General features: G+C 41.0%; 1 protein-coding gene and 1 long non-coding RNA gene across 3 annotated transcripts in view; one reads left to right on the top strand and one right to left on the bottom strand.

Moving 5' to 3' along the window:
* The window catches only part of ZEB1 (zinc finger E-box binding homeobox 1), a 216275-nt gene extending 201763 nt beyond the window's left edge, over nucleotides 1–14512 (bottom strand). The window contains exon 1 of one of the 2 annotated variants that reach the window (XM_038388627.2): nucleotides 14362–14512. In XM_038388627.2, coding sequence (XP_038244555.1) covers nucleotides 14362–14419 — 58 coding nt within the window. In that variant the 5' untranslated portion in view covers nucleotides 14420–14512. Of the gene's footprint in view, nucleotides 1–12368; nucleotides 12617–14361 lie in introns of those variants that run through there. The other variant, XM_038388628.2, reaches the window with a different exon arrangement.
* Nucleotides 718–18869, top strand: LOC122459033. Its single transcript, XR_006279452.1, has 3 exons — nucleotides 718–728; nucleotides 5965–5971; nucleotides 17279–18869. It is a non-coding gene; the product is annotated as an uncharacterized LOC122459033 (long non-coding RNA).
* The last annotated feature ends 4022 nt before the right edge of the window (nucleotides 18870–22891 follow it).

Genomic DNA, 22891 nt, shown 5'->3' with positions numbered 1-22891 from the left:
GGAGGATCAGCTCTCCATACAGCAATCCCTCCCCCATGCAGCTGAGGAGCAATGGGTGCAGGAAGCGAGGGCCGGGAGGAAGTTTGCAGAGCTTTCTGAAGCCTCAGGAGAAATTTGGGGGTGGATCTGACCCACTCCTGGATGCTGTGCAGGAGAAGAGGAAGTCCCATCCTCCCCAGCCCAGCCAGGACTATCAGCTGAGCCTGGCACAGGGTAGGAGTCACCAGCCAGGTCTTCAAATTCCACCCCCTACCCCGCAGTGATTTGCATCTCTGCCAGCTGCCCTGGGCACCCAAAACATACTGCTGGGGAGGGTTGCATAAGCACTTTTGGGGCTTCCCTTTGCTTCCCCATCAGAAAGTCACTTTTCTGCAGGGAAGCAAAGAAATCTGCAGGGGACATGAATTCTGCACATGCGCAATGGTGCAGAATTCCCCCAGAAGTAAGATTACTACGCAGACCAGAGGTCCAAGGATAGAGTTTTACTGTAACTGCATTTTAAACATGGTTTGGACTAGCCAGTGTGGACAGAACCTAGTGTTAAAACAAAGTTTTAGAACAGTACTCTCAAACTCGATTTGACAGTTTCAATGAGAGTGACAAATGCAGTCTTGTTTGAAAGGCATCGCCAGTTGGTTGAGTTAGGAGATTAGACAATTGAGAAAAAAAAAATCATCATATTGTACACCACAGTATCTGCAGCAGCGTCAGAGTGACTGATGTTTTATGTAGTGAGGAGAAAAGAGAAGCAGGGCCTGAAAACAACACTGTTAACCTCCTTTATAGGAGGATTATTCACTATATAATTCCCACTAACAAATTTTTGCAATAGATTTAATATCTGCAGTAATTGTGCTTCAGACACCACCTACCTTGGTAGTTATTCTACCATTATTTATCTTTTTTGTTTAAAGCAAGAGATCTTTTTAATCTAAATTAGTTTTTAAAACTTCAGGCAATTGATCCCTCCATTTGTATGGTATTCTCTGCTTTTTCTATAGATTTCCTGAAGCGTGGGGACCACTGCACAACATTCTAGCAAAAGTCACACACCAAGTCGACATTAAGCAGCATTACCACCTCCCTAGTTTTACATGTGATCTTTAGAATTGCACATCTACTAATAGTTGTAGAATATTATCCCCTTCATATTCAATTCCCCCTATTTGCTGAAGGTCACAGTTGTCTTTGGACACCTTCCCCCCCCGCCTCCCATGTATGTGCATTTGAGACTCAGTCGACTGGGACATTCACTTCTGAGAGAGCCAATTCACTTTGAAAAGCAGGGAGACTTTAGTAACAAACATAGGTTGGCCAGTCATAAGCGTTAAACCTGGCATTCACAGAAATCTACTAGGGCTCCAACACAAGAGTTCATTAGCCTGGCTTACATTTTACAGAGTCTCAACGGCAACCTCCCTTCCCAAGACGGTGGTATGAACCCTTCTCTTTAAATTTGAGACTATATAAACTACATTAATTGCCTATGTGGAAACAAGTATTTTTAAATGTTCCAATAATTGATATAGTCTCCATGAGTGACTTTGGTTCCATTCTCCTCGCATTCACCTCTCCTCACACTAGAAGCCACTGCTCTACGGAGGCATCTAGGCTAGTTCTTCCTTGTCTCTAGGTTTTTTTATTTTATTTATTTAAAAATATAGACAGCCAGGTTTTTCAATGCCATAAAGAGCCTGGATGTTTGTAGAAACAAATTTAAGGACAGAGGTGGAGGCAGCACCGAGTACCCTGCCAGCTCTCTGTGGACCACAGATAGGTTTCATATTCTAAAGTCACTATTTAAAACAGAGAAACAGAGAAATAGGAGGGAGGGAAAGGTTATTGACAATAGGATCTAGGATTGAAGGAAAATCTGGTGTAGAGGTACTTAAGACGCAATGAAATCTGGAAGGGTCATAAAGTGAGTCTCATGTACATGAAAATGATGCATCTTGAATGACAGTAATTATGGTTAGACCAAGAGAAAAGCAGCCAGGGAGTAAGGAGATCATAAACTATACCTTTCAAAGAGGTAAACAGAGTAAGAGTTACAAATACTTACAATATACAGTAACAAGAACTTAGTGCTTAAATGACAATGAACTAGAGTTCATGTGGTAAAACACAATCCTTTTCCATGTGGAAATTTGAAAACGCTTTGATATGTCTGAAACAGACTAAAAACAAAATGCCAAGATAGACTAGACTTTCATTCAGGTGAAATGAAACACTGGAAACAAAATTTTGCAAACCTCAAGAATCCGACTCCTTCCATAACAGAACAAACTGTTTCATGTTAACTTGCCAGTTCAATTGAGAGTTTGTATTTGTGTCAAAAGACACTGCCCTCACTTGATGAGTGGAGGCAAGGTCCAGGAAGGCTCCTTCATTTAGAGCAAAACATCTGCTGGCTGGATGCTGCAAGCCTACCACAAAGCTAATAAAGTCTCTTCCCTCCACCCCAAGCTCTGGTGGCGAGTAGAGATTAGGAAGAACATGGGTAGCAGAAAATGCTTAAGTCTTTGAAACCCTGATCTGCTGTGATAGGGTACCAGGTTGGGTTGTTTAGGCCTTGAGACACTAACTCCTGAGTATTTCTGCACACTCCTTTATGCCTTTGTTCCACCCAACCAGTAAAGTTATCTGCTCCAAATCTTCTTTCCATGACTGCATCCCTGTCTCAATCCACCATGCTTCTGGCCTTCATTCCTTCAATTAGATCTGATACCCTTCCAAAAGGGCCTATAAAACCCTAAACATCTCTGCCTGTTGGATTAGATAAAACACACTTCTATATACAAAACACTAAATTACAGTGGAATAAGATACTTGTTCTATTTAACCATACTATCATGCTACTTTTAGTCACATTCCTCCTGCTATCCCTTGTTTATTCCCTGTCCTTTCAGAATGCATCATCTCTGGAGCAAAGACCTACTCTTTAGATTAGTCTGTAAAGCACCTGGCACACTTGGCACAATGGAGAAGTCGTGGCTGCTTTTAGTGCCTTTCTACCAGTTAAATTTAAAAAAATATAAATAATGGATTAAGGGGAGCTGGTGGATTAAATTTAGACTTTCAAAATATTTAATACAGTCTCTGAAGAGATGCTGTTAAAAAGAGTTGGGAACAGACCTGAAATAAATCTACTGTCAGACTAAGAACTGGGTAAGAGGATCAATCAAAAATGGCTATTTCTGACTATGGAAAAAGGTTGATGGTGCAGTGCACCAAGACTGCTTTATATTTTAGAGACAAGGTGGTTTATTGGACCAACTTCTTCTGGTGAAAGAAAGACAAGCTTTCAAACTACATAGAGCTCTTCTACAGATTAAAATGAGTGAAGTGGTAAAGTTTACCAATATAAAATGTTAAGTTACTTAATGTCAAGAAGGAAGCTAGGACACAAGAAGCAGATGCAAGCTGCTGTGTCAAAACCTGCTTTTAATGTCAGGTGTGTCAATATCTTTGAAAACAGCTTCTTGTATGCCTAACAGCAGTAGAGCCATTTGTTGAAGCTGTTAGCATTTCCTGCCAACAGTTAGTGTGGCAAGAGAGACGGGGGGGGGGGGGTGGGAATCCATCAATTCTTGCTGGTTCTTGTGCTTGCTAGACCATCCAATACCTTCCTACAGGGAGCTTGTCTAGTTGTTTCTTGCAACCATACCTAGTATTGTGGAGGCTGGTGGGAGACATGGCAGTTCTTTAAGCCTATTCAGCCTAGACTATTAAAAATCTAAGTGGAATGCCTGATACCAGTTAAGATTTTCCCTCAGTTTGCGTAAATATCAAGCGAACAGAAGTCTTTATAACACAAGCAATGTCTGTAGGATGCCAAAGATGGAGTCTCAGGAAGTTTCTGTAGAGAAATCCTTATAAAAGTTTGACAAATTCAAAGTTCTAAACTGGATAGGTTAGAGATGAAGGTTGAAATTTAAGGGGCAATGTCCAGTTAGAGAAAATAAAAACTTGTAAAAAAGATTGCAATATGAATTTTACTATTTCCTGAACTTTCTGGAGGTGATTTTAAAAACATTCAGAAAATAGACACAAGTTCTACAATTTAGAGGGAAATCTCTCTCACCCACACCCAATAAAGGCCTGTTTGCAAGAAAAATGCAAACCATTTATTTTATTTGTTCCTCTATAGAATGATGAGGAGGTAGGGAAAGGCATTACGTATAGGATGGAAAGTTTCCTCTTTCCCTAAACTAGGCTCCAAAACAAAACCAAAAAACCCACAAGAAATAAGTTACTAAAGAACGTTACTCCACAGGGAGAATTTTATAAGGTCCTTGATTTGACATCCCAAGGAATTAGAACAGATTCCGTATATGAAAGTTGTTAGTCTTGGTTTGTTTAGTATCATTATCGTTACCAACTGTGCAAGCGTAGTTTATCCATGTTATAAACATGCAGAGTTTAAGCCAATCTCTTATTAGATGAAGTAAGAGGTATAGGATACTAGCAAAAATCTTTCTGTGTATATTGTAATTATTTAAACTTTATAATACAAACAACAAATTACAGATGAAATTCAGAGTATAAACACACACTGGAACCAAAAGTTTGAGCTTCTAATTCACTAATGGTATCTGAATTAGTTGCAATCTCTCAAAAGACTTAAGTTTAGCTGGGGATGACTCACTGAAGTAATCTTCACAAAACAAGAGTTTAACTTTGGCATGGGAACTATTTTTTCTAGTCCCTTTTCACCACTCAAAAAGTTCTGAAATTCCTCTGTACGATGGTCTCATAGAAGATCACACCTCATCTCTGCTACAACCTAGAACACTTCCTCAAAAGCAGAAAGAAATTGATGCAGATCTTATCAGGTTCTCTTCTGATGGGAGAGAAAGTTAATAGGTAGACATCAAGAGAGATTCATTGTATTCTCTTCTATCCACACCCTTTTGCTGCAGGAATCAACTGCATCTGGGCATTTGCTTTTGCTACTCGCAACACTTCCTCACGGTAACCACAGAGTGAACCTAACAAGAGGGAACATCAATTCTGTTCTATTGCAACTCCTGGTGCTGCTGCTAGATAGCAACAAGGCACAGACAAAATTCTGTTTAGGAAGAGCAGAGCAGAAGGCTGGACCAAAGAAAATGTTTGCCAGGCTTTGGATGAAGTCAAATCCAGAATTAGTTTGACTGATGGTCACTGTGATATGTAGCCTTGGAGAATGAACAAACAAAATGATGGTAAAGAAATCTCAAAAGACAGCCCTAAAAGGGGACTGGGGTGGGGCAGGGGGCGCTCAGACTAAAGTGTGGAGAGAAGCTGTTGCCAGACACAAATTAAGTATGTATCTGGGAGTAAGAGAAGCAGAGTCTCCCACTCTCCCAAACATTTTCAGATGGAGAATGCCACAATGTTGGTTTTGCTTGTAGGTTTAGTTAGAATATTTTCTTTGAACTACTAGTCCAGCTTGCCACCTTAATCTTAGCAAAAATAACTCTCAACCCCCCACAAACAATTTTCTCCTCTTTTCTGGGTCTCTTCTCTAATCCATTCCTTCAGATGGAGAGTGTTTCCCACCACCAGCACCACATTTGTTTGTGGATATTTTGGAATCTTTTTTCCCCCCCTTACTCCCTTCAAAAGTTCCCCTATGTTGGCAACCTCTGTACAAAAGGGGGTGGACATAACTGACACCATTATCCAGCCACACAACTCTGTCAGATGCAATTTAGTGAAGGGGAGTTTCCTAGAATGATGGGAAGCATTCACAAACCAGGCCCTGAATGCACTAATTTTGCAGCACTGGAACAGGCAGAAGAGGTACTAATGTGTTCTTTCACTTGACCATTGGTGAAACTACTATCCCACTCCCTTGTTTATCAGCAACATCCCCTCTTTTTACTCTTCACCAGAACAGCTCCTGTAAATGTGTCCTCCACAAGAGCAGCAGAGCGATAGATCAGGATTACACCAGTTTCACTATACTACTATTGCCAGATGCCAGGTCAAGCGTTAGAAACAGGAGCAGAAACAGAGACATATTAAGAACAAAAAGACATGCTGGAAAACCCAGGATACTTACACCAATTTTACAACACCCTGAAAGGGAGAAAAAAAAAAAAAAAAAGAGGTCAAATGAAATATATGACTGGAGAGAAGCATGAAATGATGGGTTGGGAGATAAGGATGAACTGACCCAGAAGAATGAAGATGGAGAACGGTAAGAAGTTCAAAAATATCAGCACTAATATTTAATAATATTTTTTATTTTATTTATATTTATTAATATTTTAATAATATTTAACTAATAATATCAGCCTCTAATCTAAAAGCCTTTTTCTGACTCCTTTGTATCACCATCTCCTTTATTCTTGCTCCCACATTTTGAAAAATGTGTATTGTGCCAGGTGCTGGGAAGAGTCTTCCCCCATCAAGAAAATGTAATTAAACCCTTTCTGCCCCACCAGTCTTAAACATAAAAATTTGAGTTTCACTACTTTTATTTTCCTCCTTCACTCTCCAGAAGACCAAGGAGAGCAAGTTCTTTAATTTTATACAAGTCCTTAAGAGAAAATGCATTCAGAGGGCAACAGTGCTGGTAATGAAATATTTAGACGAGGATTCAGGGACACAAACACAATCACAGGGAGACTCTGTAAGCTATTCTTGTTTTTAATACTATGGTGGTGGTGGTCCAGATAAATACCTAGGTAAGTTGTGGGTACCTACATGAATCTAAGAGCAAGTCAGGAGCTTGTTCACCAAATAGGAAGTTTCATTTTTCTGGGCTGCCAAATAGGACTTATCCTAGCCAACACAGCAAAAATTAGAAAGGCACAAAAAGATCAGTAAAAAAAAAATTCGTACACGGAAGACATTTTCATAAAAGAGGCAGTTTTAAAAAGACTAGCGTTATTTAGTTTGAAGTGGAGAGAGAGAGAGACTGAGAATATAGAAGTACAACAATATAGAACAATGAGTGGTTTCAACCTAGTCATGGACTTCCATTATTCTTTCCTATACTTTACAAAACAAGGACACACTTGAAATTAAAAAGCTAAAAAAAAACTGATTAAAGACTGATGAGAAACTCCTGTGCATCTCATAATTAACCTGTGGGATTGACTAAATCAGGATATTGGAGGCAATAGCCAAGTGAGATTTTAAAAGATTGCCCATTTACATGAAGAACATGTAAGGAGAAAAGTTAAGGGTTAGCAATCCTAGTGTTTCAAAGCATAAGCTGATCAACTGATGTCAAAAAAATATTTTATACTATGGTCTCCTATTGCACAACCAGCCAATGGCACTATGTTGTAAGAGGTGGGTGTACACTTTTCAAGAAAAGACCACCATAGAGGCAAGGTATCAAACCTCAGTGACAGTTGAAATGCTCCCATTTCCCCACCCCCTACAAAAGAGTAAAAGCATTGTTTTTTCTTCAACACTTCCTAATGTTTTCCTACAACCAGTTAACCCCTCTACCCCAATCAACCTACACTCCTTTTCAGTAAATGAATGAAAAGACAGTCCCCGTCACCAGAGATTAGTTTACGATGCCCTCGACTCCTCCCACAAGTCTACATATTCCTCAGTTAAGATGCCAGCCCTATGCCCAAACACACGATCCAGCGTTGGTGGTGACTGTACAAGCAGCCACCATGTCACCAGGCCACCCTACTCCTGAGAGTGGCCTTCTCTGCTGCCCTGTCCTAAAAGCAGCAATTCCCTCTCTTCCCTCCCCACCAAGCAGTGATGATACTGGAGATATCCGGGCAGTTTAGGAAGACATCACCGAATAGATTTATGCTCTCTTTTCACACTTGAATGACTATGCATGCAGCCATGCTAGAAATGAAGGCTAGAAATTTTAAAAACAAACAATTCAGCAGATGTTTATTGTGCCAACCTTGAATAGGTAGATTTTACAACCCAATTCATACCTAAAAATGAAAAATCCACCATGCTGCTACTTTTTTCTGGCAGATGCTTTCTGAAGCTAGCAATTTCAGCCATCCAATAGCATGCTCTCTCTCTCTCTCTCTCTCTGAGCCACAGTCGACCAAGGGCAGGTCAAGCAGCCTCCTTCCCTGATGGAACTCATATATTAACCATCTAAGTAAAGACTTACACCAGCTACTCGGACACCCAAGAAGATTTAGACCATTAACACTGGTTAGCATTCTTTACAGTTCAATTCCCTCATTAATTTTATTTGTGTCCCTGCCTACACTCTGTTTTGCAATAGATTTATTGCTTGTTATGCTGTGCAAAATCAAGGTACAGGACTTTTGCTCCTCATTCCTTCCACATCGACTTTAAATGTAGGAAGAGTCATTCAGGAAGAAAGTGTCCTAATTTTTTCTTTAATCGTTTTTAGTTGGTTTTGATTAAGTACCACTGCTTGACATGTACGGTATCTGCACCTTGATATGTATGAACAGAACTTAATATTTGTATGTATTGACTAAGTCAGTCAAAGGGGCTTCCTAAGCATTTAATAGGCATTTGCCGAATTTTTATTCTAGATCCATCCCTTTTCTTTAAAGCTCTCCCTTCACCAGAGAGGATGCACACTCCTGATGGCAAAACATGGACTGGGGTTCAAGTAATCTGGGTTCAATTCCAGTCACATTTCTACATGTGTGACCTTGGGCAAATCACTTAAGGGATGCATTTTTTCTAGAAAGCTCACTTCCCATTTAGGTACCAGTATGAACTGGCTAAATTTTCAAGATAGGTCAGCACAACAGGTGCAGAGTTCTTAAAGTCTGGTTATATGTGCAAAATAGCAACTGCTGGGTGCCGAGCACCTTTACAAATCTGTTCCTTATTTACGTGCCTACAAAGGAACTTTTAAAAATTTGATCCTATTTGTGGGTACATTTGAAAATGTAGCTTAAGGCCCTTTGCTCAAGGTCACAAAGAAATCTGTAGCAAAGCCAGGAATTGAACCCAATTCTCCAGAGTCCCATCTTTTTGGGGTAGACACTGTGTCTTCCATGTTTGCATATAGCCTACCACAACCAGGACCTCTAGGGGCTACAAAGATTAAAAAGTTTTAACATTAATAGCACTTGTTGCACTTCTATGGTCACAAGAAGGTGTGCCTCCTACGAAGTGATATGCATAATCAGCTCTCATTTGTCTCCATCTTTGCAAAAAATACAGCAACCAATTAAAAGCAACTAATTTTTATTATGATAGTGGCTGCAGTTAAAAGTTTGTGCATCTGAGGGTTTGTTTTTGTTTTCTTTTTTAAACCAGCAGGTTGGATAGTCTCAGTCTTAGCACTGTTTCCTCTTGCAAGTATTGTGAATAGTTGCTCAAGCAGATGTTTTGCTCAAGGATTTAAAAAAAAAAAAAAAGCCACCAAACTGCAGTCACTGTAATCCTAGTCACATGCATGTAAGTTTAAAAAAAGGACATAATGAAAGAGCATAACATCCTTAGGAATAGAAGTGTAAATAATGGTTTTATAATCATCAATATCCCTTGCTGAGAATATTTCATGTAAATAATGGTTTTATAATCATCAATATCCCTTGCTGAGAATATTTCATGTTTCTGTAGTCGTTTCCACATGTGCAAAGGCACAATATCTGAAATATGTAAAATGATAAGAAAAATAATAAGTATACAAATCTTAACAGAGGATAATTAAGAACAGATGAACCAATACTATGCCACCTCCCTCAGGAAGAGCTCTGTGTAGCTTGAAACTTTGTCTCTCTCACCAATAGAAATCAGTCCAATAAAAGATATTGCTTCACCTGTCCTGTCTCTCTAATGTCCCTCCTAAAACAGAATATAAATTATACCAATAATTTAATCGCCTGAACTTTATCTTAATAATTGTATGTACAAAATAGGGAGACAGGCTCATCTAGATACCAGGTTGATAACCACTGAAAACATAAAACCCAAATTCAGAAGTCAACAGAAGCTGGGACACCTGTACAGACCCTTGAAAAGCGCTGTAAAAATTAAAGTGAAAATATTTCTGCTATTAGAAGTAAATAAGCCGATTAACTTCAAATAACAGGCTTCACAGCCATTTTTATACTAGACACAAACAATCGAGAATAAAGTTAAAAAGGAGAAAACTGGACTTGATTTTAAAATTGTCAAAAATTGCATTTAGTTTACATGAGATACAGGATTTCTTTGGATTAACTCAACTGGCTGATCAGAACCTGTTCACTGTCCCTAGAATTTTAACTTGGGCTACATTCCTCAATTCCCAAATAGGAAGTTTAAATTAATGCTGGAGTGAAAACAGAATACCTAGTGGGAAGGTGGGGGGGGGGGGGGGAAAAGAAGAAGGCATGAAAAAGAAATTAGTATCCCAATTGTCACAAACACCTGACATCCTACCAGTTGTTAACACCTTGAAGGTAACAGATATGTCATACTTTTGGCTTATTTGGAAGCAATGTTATTTTTAATCTATATTTTAACATATGGAAGATATATAAAATTATATCATAAAACTGTAAATGAAGAAAAAACAATGGTAAAATGGTTAGAGAGTCACTGATAAAAAAAAAGCTTTCCTGAAAATGTTTGTCTGTTATTGTTAGAAGTAATATTATGTATTACTATACATGAAAGATTAGAGAAAAATCCACCTTATTTTTAATTTTGTAAATATGATTGCAGTGTATGGCTAGTAAGTTTCACATATTGCTCTGCATGTAGAAAGACTTATTTTTTAAAAGTGGAAATATTTTACCACCTCAAAAACCTGGTAAAGGTACTTAATGTAAGATGTAGTGCTCACAAGGCATCTGTAGTTGTGTCTAAACGCATTTTTTGAAAATTACTATTTTGAGTTGACTCTCCATTTAGCCTTCCTGCAGGAGAAGTAATAGTTGTTGCTATCTGACTTTTAAATTAAAAGGCAATTCGCCATCAACCATTATTAATCATTACCATAACAACCATACCTGTACTGTATTTAAATTAGAATTAAGCAACATGCATGCTAAAGTCTTTAATTGAAGAGGTGTGACGTAAAGCCATACGGACAAAACAATATCCTTAGGCCCCGAGCCTGAACATTGAACCACACTGTTGGACCCCAGTACCTACACAGGACCCACTGACTTCTAAAGGCCTCTCTACACAGCTGTAAGAGTAATGTCCATGCAGATCAGACTGAAGAATCAGGGCCTTCTTCCTGTCTCTCCTCCCACCCCCCACAAAAATACTGAACGAAAAACATACAATCACTCAAGAATCTTTGTGTTGCTACTGTTTACAGTCTGGTAATTTAATTCTAATTATAGAGAAACACTATACAGACATTTATTCTTTGGATCTTTTTATGTGCGTTATGCTGCTCTTTAATTAATGGTTTAATGAACTGAAAGTGCCAGATATTGGTTCTACCAGAAAGCTTTCACTGGCAACAAATCAGATCTTTTGCTAGCATCCAGTATTGGCTGATTCAAAAGGCAGCAAAGGAGCTAGCTCCAGATACAGAAAGGTGTGCAGCTGTCTTTCCATCCAGAATTAATGTACCAGAATGGCAGCCATAAGTTTGGACTCCAAACAGGGGAAGAAAGGAGAAAAGCATAGATATTTAAAAAAAAAAGTAGATAATTGACAGCAACAAAAAAGTCATGGTAAATCAATTAGAGCTTGTATGTGCCTCCATTACATGAGCAACAGCTTTAAAGTTTAGAGTACACAGTTTGGTGTTCTAGCCACACACTGTTGACATCCAGTAAAATGTCCTGCAGGGGGAAGAGATGTAGAGGGAGAAAGGAACAGAGTACAAATTAATTTACTGCATATGCCTAGTAACACAGTGGCTAGAGGATCTACTGTTCCTTAATCTTAGATTAACAAAAAGATCTCTATCTATAGTACATTTAGAAGCTTGCCACAGAAATAATTTCAGTTACTTATTTGTGCTCAAGGTTTAACATTTTTTCTATCAATTTTCTTCAGTAAACATTTGCAAGTCAGACATAAGCCCACTGCCGAGAAATCGCTATTATCCAGCATCTATTATCTAACCTATCCTCATGCTTCAATACACAATATCTTAAGTTATTTTTAATTTGTAATAAAAAAATTCTATACAACAAAATTAGTTAATAAAGAATAAAACGCCTCTGATAACAAAAAGGTGCAATGGTGAGGACCAAAGTGACGAAGATGAAAGACACCTGAATGGCCTTATACACCTTTTGTTTTCTGCAAGCGATGCACGCTGCAGACAAAACGTTTTGTGCTAAACAGCCTCAAATCTGTTTTCTAATATTAAGCACAAAGGAAAAAACACTGACAGCAAGCGTTGTAAATAAATCCCTCCCTAGAGAATGAAAGCAGCAGACAGGAGGGGGCTGACATGCATGCAGGAGAAAACTAAACACCATCTTTTTTTCTACCTGCACAAGTTGCCATTTGCTGCAGCGATCGAGAACCTCTTTTTCCCGTTGATTCCAAAAGCTAGGTTTTCGGGGAAAAAAAATCTCTCTCTCTCTTGCAAGTCATCTGTTGATATGCTTTAAGAGGATGATATTCATATCACGGGATCTTTAAGATAAAATCCATTTTCTTTCCTGCTCAGGTAAACATGTTTACTGCTCCCGCACAGACACTGGGTGGTTCAGACTCACATGTCACACACATGTCGTCAGCAACAAGAAAAGCCCCTTTCTCTGATCATCAACATTTTAAATAAGGTGGAAGAGAAAAGCACTTTCTAAACTTACCTTTAATAAAGCCACATCAACTAAATATAAGTACTGATGTAAAACAGGAAATTAAAAACTGCAATTTTAAAATACACCGATACTTGCTATAATAAAAACATCTCCCTACAGTAAAAATAAGAGAGCCACGAGTTCAGTACGATTAGATCAACTTGTTAGTCCCTTAAAAGGCCAATGTTTACATACGCATTTATAAACCTAAACAATTCGAAGCAGTGATCAGAAACATCAATCCCCTGAGTCAAATATATTAAAAAAAAAAATAAAAAAAAATAAAATAAAAACTGTTCACGCGGTAAGAATCACAGCTGAAAGCCTTCCTATCCGTGACCCTACACAGGAAATGCCACATAAAACCTAAAATTGCCAAGGACGGTTACAAAACCTCCCGTTTAACATCCCATTAAAAAGAGTTACTCCAACAACAGAGCCGTTTCCTTATTTTCTGAAAATAAACACGGAGTAGGAGTTATGAGCGTTTATTCCCCCCTCTATTTATCCTCAAAATGCGTTTTGAAGTCACACACGTAGCAAAAAAACAGCCCCTTAAGTCTGAAATGTAAATGTAATTCCTTATATAGACTGCAGCAGTTCAGACACACAGCAGAGGGGCCCCTGGCCAAACCGTTACCACCCATGATTACACAAACAGGTACCTCCAAAGCCAAAGGAAGGGAAGAAACTTCACCGAATCGCCGTCCCTCCCCCGCCACACAGACAGAAACCCTCCCTTCCCCGCCACTCCTATGAAACCTATTTGTCCCGACAATCCTGCAGAGATCGGGACTTTTTTAGGGAGGAGAAACAGCCCAGCCAACGGCCGCAAACAGAAATAAACTTGCGCTGCAGTAAAGGCGGCTCCGAAAGTAGCAAACGGGCTATTTTCGGGGGGGGGAGGTCCCCCTTTCACTGCGGTCCCCCCGGGCGTGGGGGTGAGGGTGTTTCCCCCGCAAATCGAGAGGCACCGCAGCACGCAACAGTGCCGCCGCCGGGGCCAGCCCCGCCGCCCCCCCCAGCGCCAGCCGCCCCATCCGTCACCCCGCTCCACTCCGCGGGTGGGTCCCAGTCCCCCCCCCCAGGTGACGCCTCGCGCCAGCCCCCCCCCCCCCGCTCTCCGGGAGCACGCGGGGAAAGTACCGCTGGGGACACAGACAGCCGCCCCGGCGGCAGCGAGGGGGGCGCCCCGCTCCGGCCCGGGGCGCGCACGCTGCCAGCCCGGGGCGGAGGCGCCTGCCCCCGCTCTCTCTCTCTCGCACCCAGGTAACAAGTTTGGGAGTTGGGCTGCCAGGGCCGGCCGAGCCGCCCCGCGCTGCCCCGAGGGGCTCGGAGCCCCGCGAGGGGGGAGCCGCAGCCCCGGGGAGCGGCAGGAGAAGGTGCTGCCGCTGCCGGGCGTGTGGGGGAGGCAGCGTGTAACGGTCCCGGACAGGCGGCTGAGCGAGGAGGCACCACTAGGCGGAGGAGGGAGGCAGGGAGCGAGCGCGGAGGGAGGGAGCGAGGGAGGCACCAGGTAGCGGATATAACGGTGCAGAGGGAGCCGGGCACCCAGCGAGGAGCAGCAGGGACATTACTTTCTACTTCTCCCGTCCCCCCTGCACTCCGGGCGGCCCGGCCCGGCCCCGGAGCCGGCCCGGCGCGGAGCGGGCCGCTGCCCTGCGGGCTGACTGACCGTTATTGCGCCTCGGGTTCGCCTGCTTCCTGCGCTTACACCTGGGGCCATCCGCCATGATCCTCTCGCTTGTGTCTAAATGCTCCAGTCACCTCCTCCCCCTCCCTCCCCTCCCACCCCTCCCCCCCGGACCTGGTTTACGACACTGGGTGGTTTTACTTTTACATCACCTTCCTACACCTAGTTCTCGGCCGGAACCTTGTTGCCAGGGGAGACGGGTGCTTTACGGCAGCACGTTTGAACGGGGAAGAGGGAAAAGTTCCTGCCTCAGGTGCCGGGGTAGAGGAGAGCGCAGGGCGGGCTGTGGCGCCGACCCGGGGAGCGGGAGCGAAAGAGGGGCGGGGGATCCCCGTGGGTAAGGGTGTGCGGGAGGGGGGATCCCTACCGGGGGCGGGGCGGGGAATCCCATGGGCGGGAGGCGAGAGGGATACCCTTGGGCCCGGGGTGTGCAGGAAGGGGATCCCCACCGAGGAAGGCGGGGATTCCTGTGAGCATGGGTGTGCGGGAGGGGGATCGCCCCGTGCGGAGCCGGGTCGTGGGGTTTTCCGTGTGTGACGGGTATGCTCGTGGGCAGGGATCCTAACGTCTGCAGCAAAATTATCGAATTAAAATCCCCCTTCAGTCATCTCCAGAACAGAGAGACTTAGTTTAAAAGTTAAGTTCAGTGAAGGAGTCTTTGCTCCCCCTCTTCCCCCCCCCAAAAAAAAATGGGCCTGTCTCCTTTCCCAAAGACACTAGGGGCAGGTCTTGCCTCTTGTCTTCCACATGAATCTCTCTCTCTCACACACCATCAGCCTCAAAATAGCTGGAGAGATTTGGCAAGTCAGGGTTTGTTTGGTGTACAAGCCTATAGAGAAGATCCGATTTACTAAATAAAGCACTTGGTGTTAGGAAATAAAAGGTTAACTGAGGCCAGGAAGAGAGTTAAGTTTGACTTCCAAAGTGCAAAATGGCAGAGAAGCTCCACTTGTAGTCATAACAGCTCCTGAACATAATGCATGTTACATATTTGTCGTTTCCTCTTCCACTTGTATAGCATGACCTCACTTATCTCTTACCATAATCTCCATCACCATATAGATATGAAGTAACTGATTGATTTGTCATGTACTTCAAAGTAATATGGGATGATTTATATAAATGATGTTGGTACTGCATTACAGGGCTCTAATCAAGAAAAAAAAATGGAAGAAAAGTGAGCTGTCTCCACAATGTAAAGAATTCGTCAAATACCTTTTTAACAAACCATATTTTCTACTTTACCGGGGTGGAGAGGCTATACACACCAAAAAAATGCTGTTGTTTTTAAAATTAAAAACCCACATATTTCTTTATTTAATAAATACCTTCAGTTATTAAAACATTGAAAATGTTAGACATTTGATTGATCTTTCACCATTTTTGCTATTTGTTTACTTTTTACATTTCACTCAGTTTAGAGAACAAAAATAAATTAGTCAGTTTCCCTCTTATTTCTAATTATTCTCACTTCCTTGTTCTCATGCACTCGAATAATTCTATGATGTTTAGGTTGCCAACGCTTCTGTGAATGGTTAAATCTGAACAGAACACAGTAAATTTCAGTGAAAACATTTCTACTTGTATTAGATTTTTTAAAATAATTTTAAAACTATTAAATCTGGGGCCTAAATGACCTTATCACATCCTGTTAGGTAGTCTGTATATTCATGTACATATATGACCTCATTTTGTAGAAGCAATGGGTTTTTAAACTGAAGTGACTTTTTCTTAATTGAAAAATGACAGAGAAAGCTGAAACATGAGATTCCACAGATTTCTCAAATATTTTCTCATAACACTGATCTATGTAAGCTAATTTTTTGCGGCTGTGTATTTGTTCTGTACTTTGTGTTAAAGGGACAGGGCAGTCCACAGTCTCAAAAGTGTATGCAAGTCATGGATTTATGTGTTCAGATGCCTAAGTATGCCACAGCTCTCACTTACAGGCACACGTCAGCATTGTTTGAGTGTGCATACTTCTGAAAATTTGGGTAAGTTTAGGCTCAGCATTTAGGGGCAGATCCTTAGCTGGTGTAAATTACCAGAGCTCCAGTGAGTTCAGTGGAACTATAACAGTTTATGCCTGCTAAGGATCTGCCCATTAGACCTTTTTTGAAAAGGGTTACAAATCATAATAGAAATCTTTTTATGAATTAAAAGTTTCTGAAACCCAAGTACAAGGGTACCATAGAATCACAAAGTGAAATGGACTATGAAATACAAGTGAAACCCTCAGTAAAATATTATTGTTAAAACTGAGTACATTACAAAGAGTAAAAAAATATAAATGGTGAAAAGTAAGGCAGGGTTTTAATTTTGTCTAGGGCCCAGTCCTGCAAGCTGCTCTGCATACAAGCAAACATCCAGTCCTATGACAGTTTTCAGAATAGCAGCTATGTTAGTCTGTATTCACAAAAAGAAAAGGAGTACTTGTGGCACCTTAGAGACTAACAAATTTATTTGAGCATAAGCTTTCGTGAGCTACAGCTCACTTCGTCGGATGCATAAGTGAGCTTATGCTCAAATAAATTTGTTAGTCTCTAAGGTGCCACAAGTAATCCAGTCCTATGGAGCACCTTTCAGGTTAGGGCCTAAGGCAGTGGTTCTCAACCCTTGGGCCACATACCACCCAGTCAGCACACAGTTATGGCCCATATGACATCATCAGGGCTATACCCTATATATATATATATAGTGTGGATGCAGCCCACATAACACATAGAGAACTGCATATGCAGCCCACAATGGTAAATAGGTTGAGAACCACTGCCCTAAGGTATTAGAAACACAGGTAATAAATTTAAATGCTTGTAATTCTACTGATGATGTTTGTCCTGAGCGTCGCTTGTGGAGTACTGTGCTAGGATTTCAGTCTCTTTAAACTTGTAAACTTTAGTTGCAGAAGATGGGGGGGAAAAATCTCATTAGTTTAATTCACCATTCATACTCTCTTTATTCAAAATGTTTATAACAGTTGTCTCTTGCGCACACAGTACCAATATCCAAACTTCTCCTTTGTATGTGTCCTTCAGTTAACTTGTTTTGATTCTGTTTTGTAGCTTGTCACCTTTGGGGGGGAAAAAATCACTTTGGCTCTTAGGTTTAAAGAAGCTGCGATTCCTATGAACGTGTTTTCTTCAGGTTGTTGAGAGGGAGAAGGGGAAGATTATTTCCTTCCCTAGAGCCTCTTGATTGTTGTAGGAAGGTATCATTTCTCTGCTTCTTTATTTCTCCTTGAGCCTACTGGCTGCTGTGCATGATGGGGTATATCTCTTGCTATTCTTGACTTCCCTCAGCCTCACCTCTGAGGTTTTGTTCAGTTTTATCTGATACTCCTTGTGAATAGTTGCAGTGCTTGTTCACACACTTGTCTCTTGGAGATTTGTAAGCAACAGCAGAAAGAGAACAGATGACAGCTGACCACCAGTTTGTGAAGAGCAGAAGTGAAACTGATGGGAGCGTTCTTAATTTCATACTGCTGCTGCTGCTGCTTAGAAATAATAGGAGAGACACTGGAGTGATCTGTTTGTAGTCACATGAAGACAGCACTGAATTAGTTTATATTTGGATGGTTAACTGCAACCAAAAGGATTAGCAACTAAAAAAAGAGAAGCTAGAGTTTGCATAAATTGATGGATTAGCCCACAACCACCACTTGAAAGCCTTGCAGTTACCATTAAGAAGTAGATGAGTGGATTCTTTGAACCTTGCTATATTTAATCACCAAGCAACTGCGGATCTCAGCCTCTCATGAAGAATTTCATATACTCGCTATACTGTTTTTAAAAGTTTGTCACAATAAATAAAAAATCCATCGTCAAATATGATGATTTGGCCTAATGAATCTCTTCTGATTCCTCATACAGGCCAGTTAGTTAAATGTTATTACTGCATTTATAAGATGCCCATCACTGTAGTATCTAGGCACATGTTACAAGGTTTACATTTTGTCAATTTATATTGTAAATGAGAATTAAGAAACATGAAACCCCTTATTATCCTCATCTTTTAATCTGATTTTTCAGCTAGGAACCTAGGAATTAATAGTTTAATTATTTGTAAAGTTCTGAGCAAAGAGATGTATCTTGTGGCACTTTCTAAACATAGCCTGGTTTGAAAGCATATTTCTTTATAGAAAGAATTCCAGAGATGTGGCCAGCTACCAAAAATACCCAGTTTTCAGCTCCATATGAATAGTATACAAATTTAGTTCCAGTTAAATATGAATTTAATTTTTGAAATATGGACATAATATGCTTGAAACTTTTAGGATTGAAAGTCTTTGGTTGGGAGGGATGCAAACTCTGTTAAGAAAATAATTACAAAGTCACATTAGTGCAAGTGCATTGTAAACCATGTAAAATGGGAATATTTTGTGCTCATGATTACCCTACAGAATTTTTTCATTTATTAATATAAGTACTTATTATTGTATTGTATAATTAAGGATCTTTTCTTTATACAATTTAACAAAAAAATAAAAATTTAAAAATATTGGGTTTTATCTACTTTTTATCCTCTCAGACTTTTTTCTCTATTTGAGAACTTTACCATGAAATTCTCTCTCTGTGTTTGAGTCCTGTTGCTGAACATTAATTGTGGTCCAACTATCATCCTTACCAACCTGAAAAAACACCACGTGCAATTTATATAAAAATAATTAAATAGTTCTACAAATTTCTCTAGTAAGTGAAAAGAGCCTTCTCAGAAAATTGTAAGCATAGTGAAAGCTAAGGTTAAGTGCCATGAAGCACCACTTGTGTAAATTACACCTACTATGAGCTGGACAGTCTTTTGTGTATTTTTCTTTTGAAATTTTCTTTGTAAACATATAAATAATCATACATATCCAGACTATTTCCCTACCATTTTGTTTGTCTTGCGTACTTTTCATTCCCATTCCATTCCCAATGCTGTCACAGATAGGTCTACTGTCAGAAGGCAATTAACCCATGATGCTGCTCTATGCCAATTTTGTGATTTATGTAGGAGGGTACCATTGTGCTACTTCGTTGTATAAATTTAATGAATAGGACAAACAGTGTCTAATTCTCCATTCTTACACCAATTTTACTCTGGGGATTCATGCCCTAGTGTGTAGCATGTATGAACCAGCCACGTGGATTTACAAACACCCTCCATAAAAAACTACTATTTAGGAAAAGGAGGAATGTAATCTAGGAAGTTCTACCACCATTCCTCTCAGGGTTCCTTCTCCACTCTGAACTCTGGGGTACAGTTGTGGGGACCCGCATGAAAGACCCTCTAAGCTTATTTTTACCAGCTTAGGTTAAAAACTTTCCCAAGGCACAAATTCCACCTTGTCCTTGAACAATATGCTGCCACCACCAAGTGATTTATACAAAGAACCAGGGAAAGGACCACTTGGAGTCCTGTTCCCCCAAGCGCTACACCCCCTTTCCTGGGGAAGGCTGGAGAATAATATCTTCACCAGTTGGTACAGGTGAACACAGACCCAAACCCTTGAATCTTAAGAACAATGAAAAATCAATCAGGTTCTTAAAAGAAGAATTTTATTTAAAGAAAAGGTAAAAGAATCACCTCTGAAAAATCAGGATGGTAAATACTTTACAGGGTAATCAGATTGAAAACACAGAGGGTTCCTCTCTAGACATACATGGAGTAGTCCTGACTGTCACTGGATGATACCTGAATACATGTGAGTGGATAATATCTGAGGAAAAGATTATAGCTGACTTGATGATAAAAAAAATATAATGGTTCCATTCATTTACAATTTCCAGCAGAACAGTTTTAGCTAGACATTAATATCTGTGTCCCAAAAGGGGGAGATTGGATAGTTTGAGATTTGTTAATGGCAGTGACTAAAATTAACGGATGGCTACTTGGCAGATCCTCTGTCTAGTTCGTTTTGGACAGACATCTACTTTGTAATTGGCATTAATTATCTCTTAATAGGCAACCTCCTCAGAAAGTTACAGTGGACGAGAAGCTGGATATGAGTCTACCGTGTGCCTTTGTTGCCAAGAAGGCTAATGGCATTTTGGGCTATATAAGTAGGGGCATTGCCAGCAGATCGAGGGACGTGATCATTCCCCTGTATTTGACATTGGTGAGGCCTCATATGGAGTACTGTGTCCAGTTTTGGGCCCCACACTACAAGAAAGATTGGAAATATTGGAAAGCATCCAGCGGAGGGCAACAAAAATGATTAGGGGACTGGAACACATGACTTATGAGGAGAGGCTGAGGAAACTGGGATTGTTTAATCTGCAGAAGAGAAGAATGAGGAGGGATTTGATAGCTGCTTTCAGCTACCTGAAAGGGGGTTCCAAAGAGGATGGATCTAGACTGTTCTCAATGGTAGCAGATGACAGAAGAAGGAGCAATGGTCTCAAGTTGCATTGGGGAAGATTTAGGTTGGATATTAGGAAAAACTTTTTCACTAAGAGAGTGGTGAAGCACTGGAATGGGTTACCTAGGGAGGTAGTGGAATCTCCTTCCTTAGAATTTTTTAAGGTCAGGCTTGACAAAGCTCTGGCTGGGATGGTTTAATTGGGGACTGGTCCTGCTTTGAACAGGGGGTTGGACTAGCTGACCTCCTGAGGTCCCTTCCAACCATAATAATATTCTAGACAAAACCTTAAAGTTACCAAAAAATGGGATAAACCTCCCTCTAGCAAAGGGAAAATTTACAAGCAGAAGAAAAGATAATCTAACACGCCTTGCCTGGCTTTTACTTACAATTTTTGTAATATGAGAGACTTTTAGGATGGTTTATAGGAGAAGGAGTTTTCTGACCTGATGCTTCTCTGCTTTCCGCAGAGAACACACCAACGAAGCCTTCCCTCCCCCCCCACCCCTACAAGATTTGAAAGTATCTTCTTTCTCCATTGATCCTTTTGGTCAGGTGCCAACCAGGTTATTTGAGCTTCTTAACCCCTTACAGGTAAAGAGGAATTCTAGGCTACCCTTAGCTGTATGGTTATGACACATCCCCCAAATCACAGACAGTGCTGGACAGCCTGTACCACACTGGCTGTGATTTCTTCTTGGAGCGCTAGGAGAAAACTGAGTTAATAAGACACATGCACCTCTAGAGATACTACTAATTATATAAATCTAACAATATGTTCCACATTTCAAGAATGATTTTAACCAATTGATTCTGGGAAACTTTCATGGGAGAGTGCACCAGCCACTTTGTTAGAAGCTCCTGAAATGTGTTGTATTTCAAAATCAAAATCTTGAAGAGCTAAACTCCACCAAAGAAGTTTTTTGTTATTTCCCTTGGCGGTATGAAGCCACTTCAGCACAGCATGGTCTGTTTGCAGGTGGAAACGCTGTCCCCAAACGTATGGGCGTAGCTTTTCCAGAGTGTACACAATGGCGTAACATTCCTTTTTGCTGATTGACCAGTGACTTTCTCAGACAGTTTCTTGCTGAGAAACACGACAGGATGTAATTCTTGATCTGGTCCTTTCTGCATTAAAACTGCTCTCACACCACGCTCGGACGCATCTGTGGTTACTAGGAAAGGTTTGTCAAAATCTGGGGCCCTTAGCACAGGGTCAGACATGAGTGTTGCTTTAAGCTGGTTAAAGGCCTTCTGACACTCTTTGGTCTGAACTGCATTTGGCTGTTTCTTTTTGGTTAGGTCTGTCAGTGGGGCGGCGATTTGGCTGTAGTGCAGTACAAATCACCTGTAATATCCGGCCAAGCCTAAGAAGGATTGGACCTGTTTCTTTGACTTTGGGACAGGGCACTTTTGGATAGCATTCACTTTGGCCTGTAGGGGATTGATAGTTCCTTGACCCACCTGGTGTCCAAGATAAGTCACTCTGTCTAGGCGTATTTGACATTTTTTAGCCTTAACAGTTAGCCCTGCCTCCCTTATACGCTTGAAGACTTTTTGCAGATGCTGCAGGTGTTCTGCCCATGAATCAGAAAAGATGTCCACATCATCAAGGTAGGCAACTGCCGATTCTCCCAATCCTGATAGGAGACTATCTACAACTTTTTTTGAAAGTGGCAGGTGCATTTCGCAGCCTGAAAGGGAGCACATTAAATTTATACAGCCCTACATGGGTGATGAAGGCTGACCTTTCCTTGGCGGATTCATCCAGCAGTACTTGCCAGTACCCCTTGGTTAAATCTAAGGTAGAGATGAACTGAGCACATGCCAGTTTCTCCAACAGCTCATCTGTGCATGGCATTGGATAGTTGTCTGGGCGAGTTACAGCATTTAGCTTACGGTAGTCCACGCAAAAGCACATCTCCCCATCCGGTTTGGGAACTGGAACCACTGGAGATGCCCATGCACTGTTAGAGGGGCAGATTACACCCATCTGTAGCATGTCCTGGATCTCCTGTTCTATAGCAGTTTTGGCTTGAGGAGACACCTGGTACAGTTAGGCTCTAATTGGGTGAGCATTACCTGTGTCAATAGAGTGGTATGCCCGTTTGGTCCGTCCTGGGGTGGCTGAGAACATCAGTGCGAATCTAGTGCACAACTCCTTGATCTGCT

Source organism: Dermochelys coriacea, chromosome 2 (genome assembly GCF_009764565.3).
Source record: "Dermochelys coriacea isolate rDerCor1 chromosome 2, rDerCor1.pri.v4, whole genome shotgun sequence".
NCBI classification, from domain to species: domain Eukaryota; kingdom Metazoa; phylum Chordata; order Testudines; family Dermochelyidae; genus Dermochelys; species Dermochelys coriacea.
Note: the sequence above shows the minus strand (reverse complement) of the source record. Positions and strands in the feature narration are given on the sequence as shown.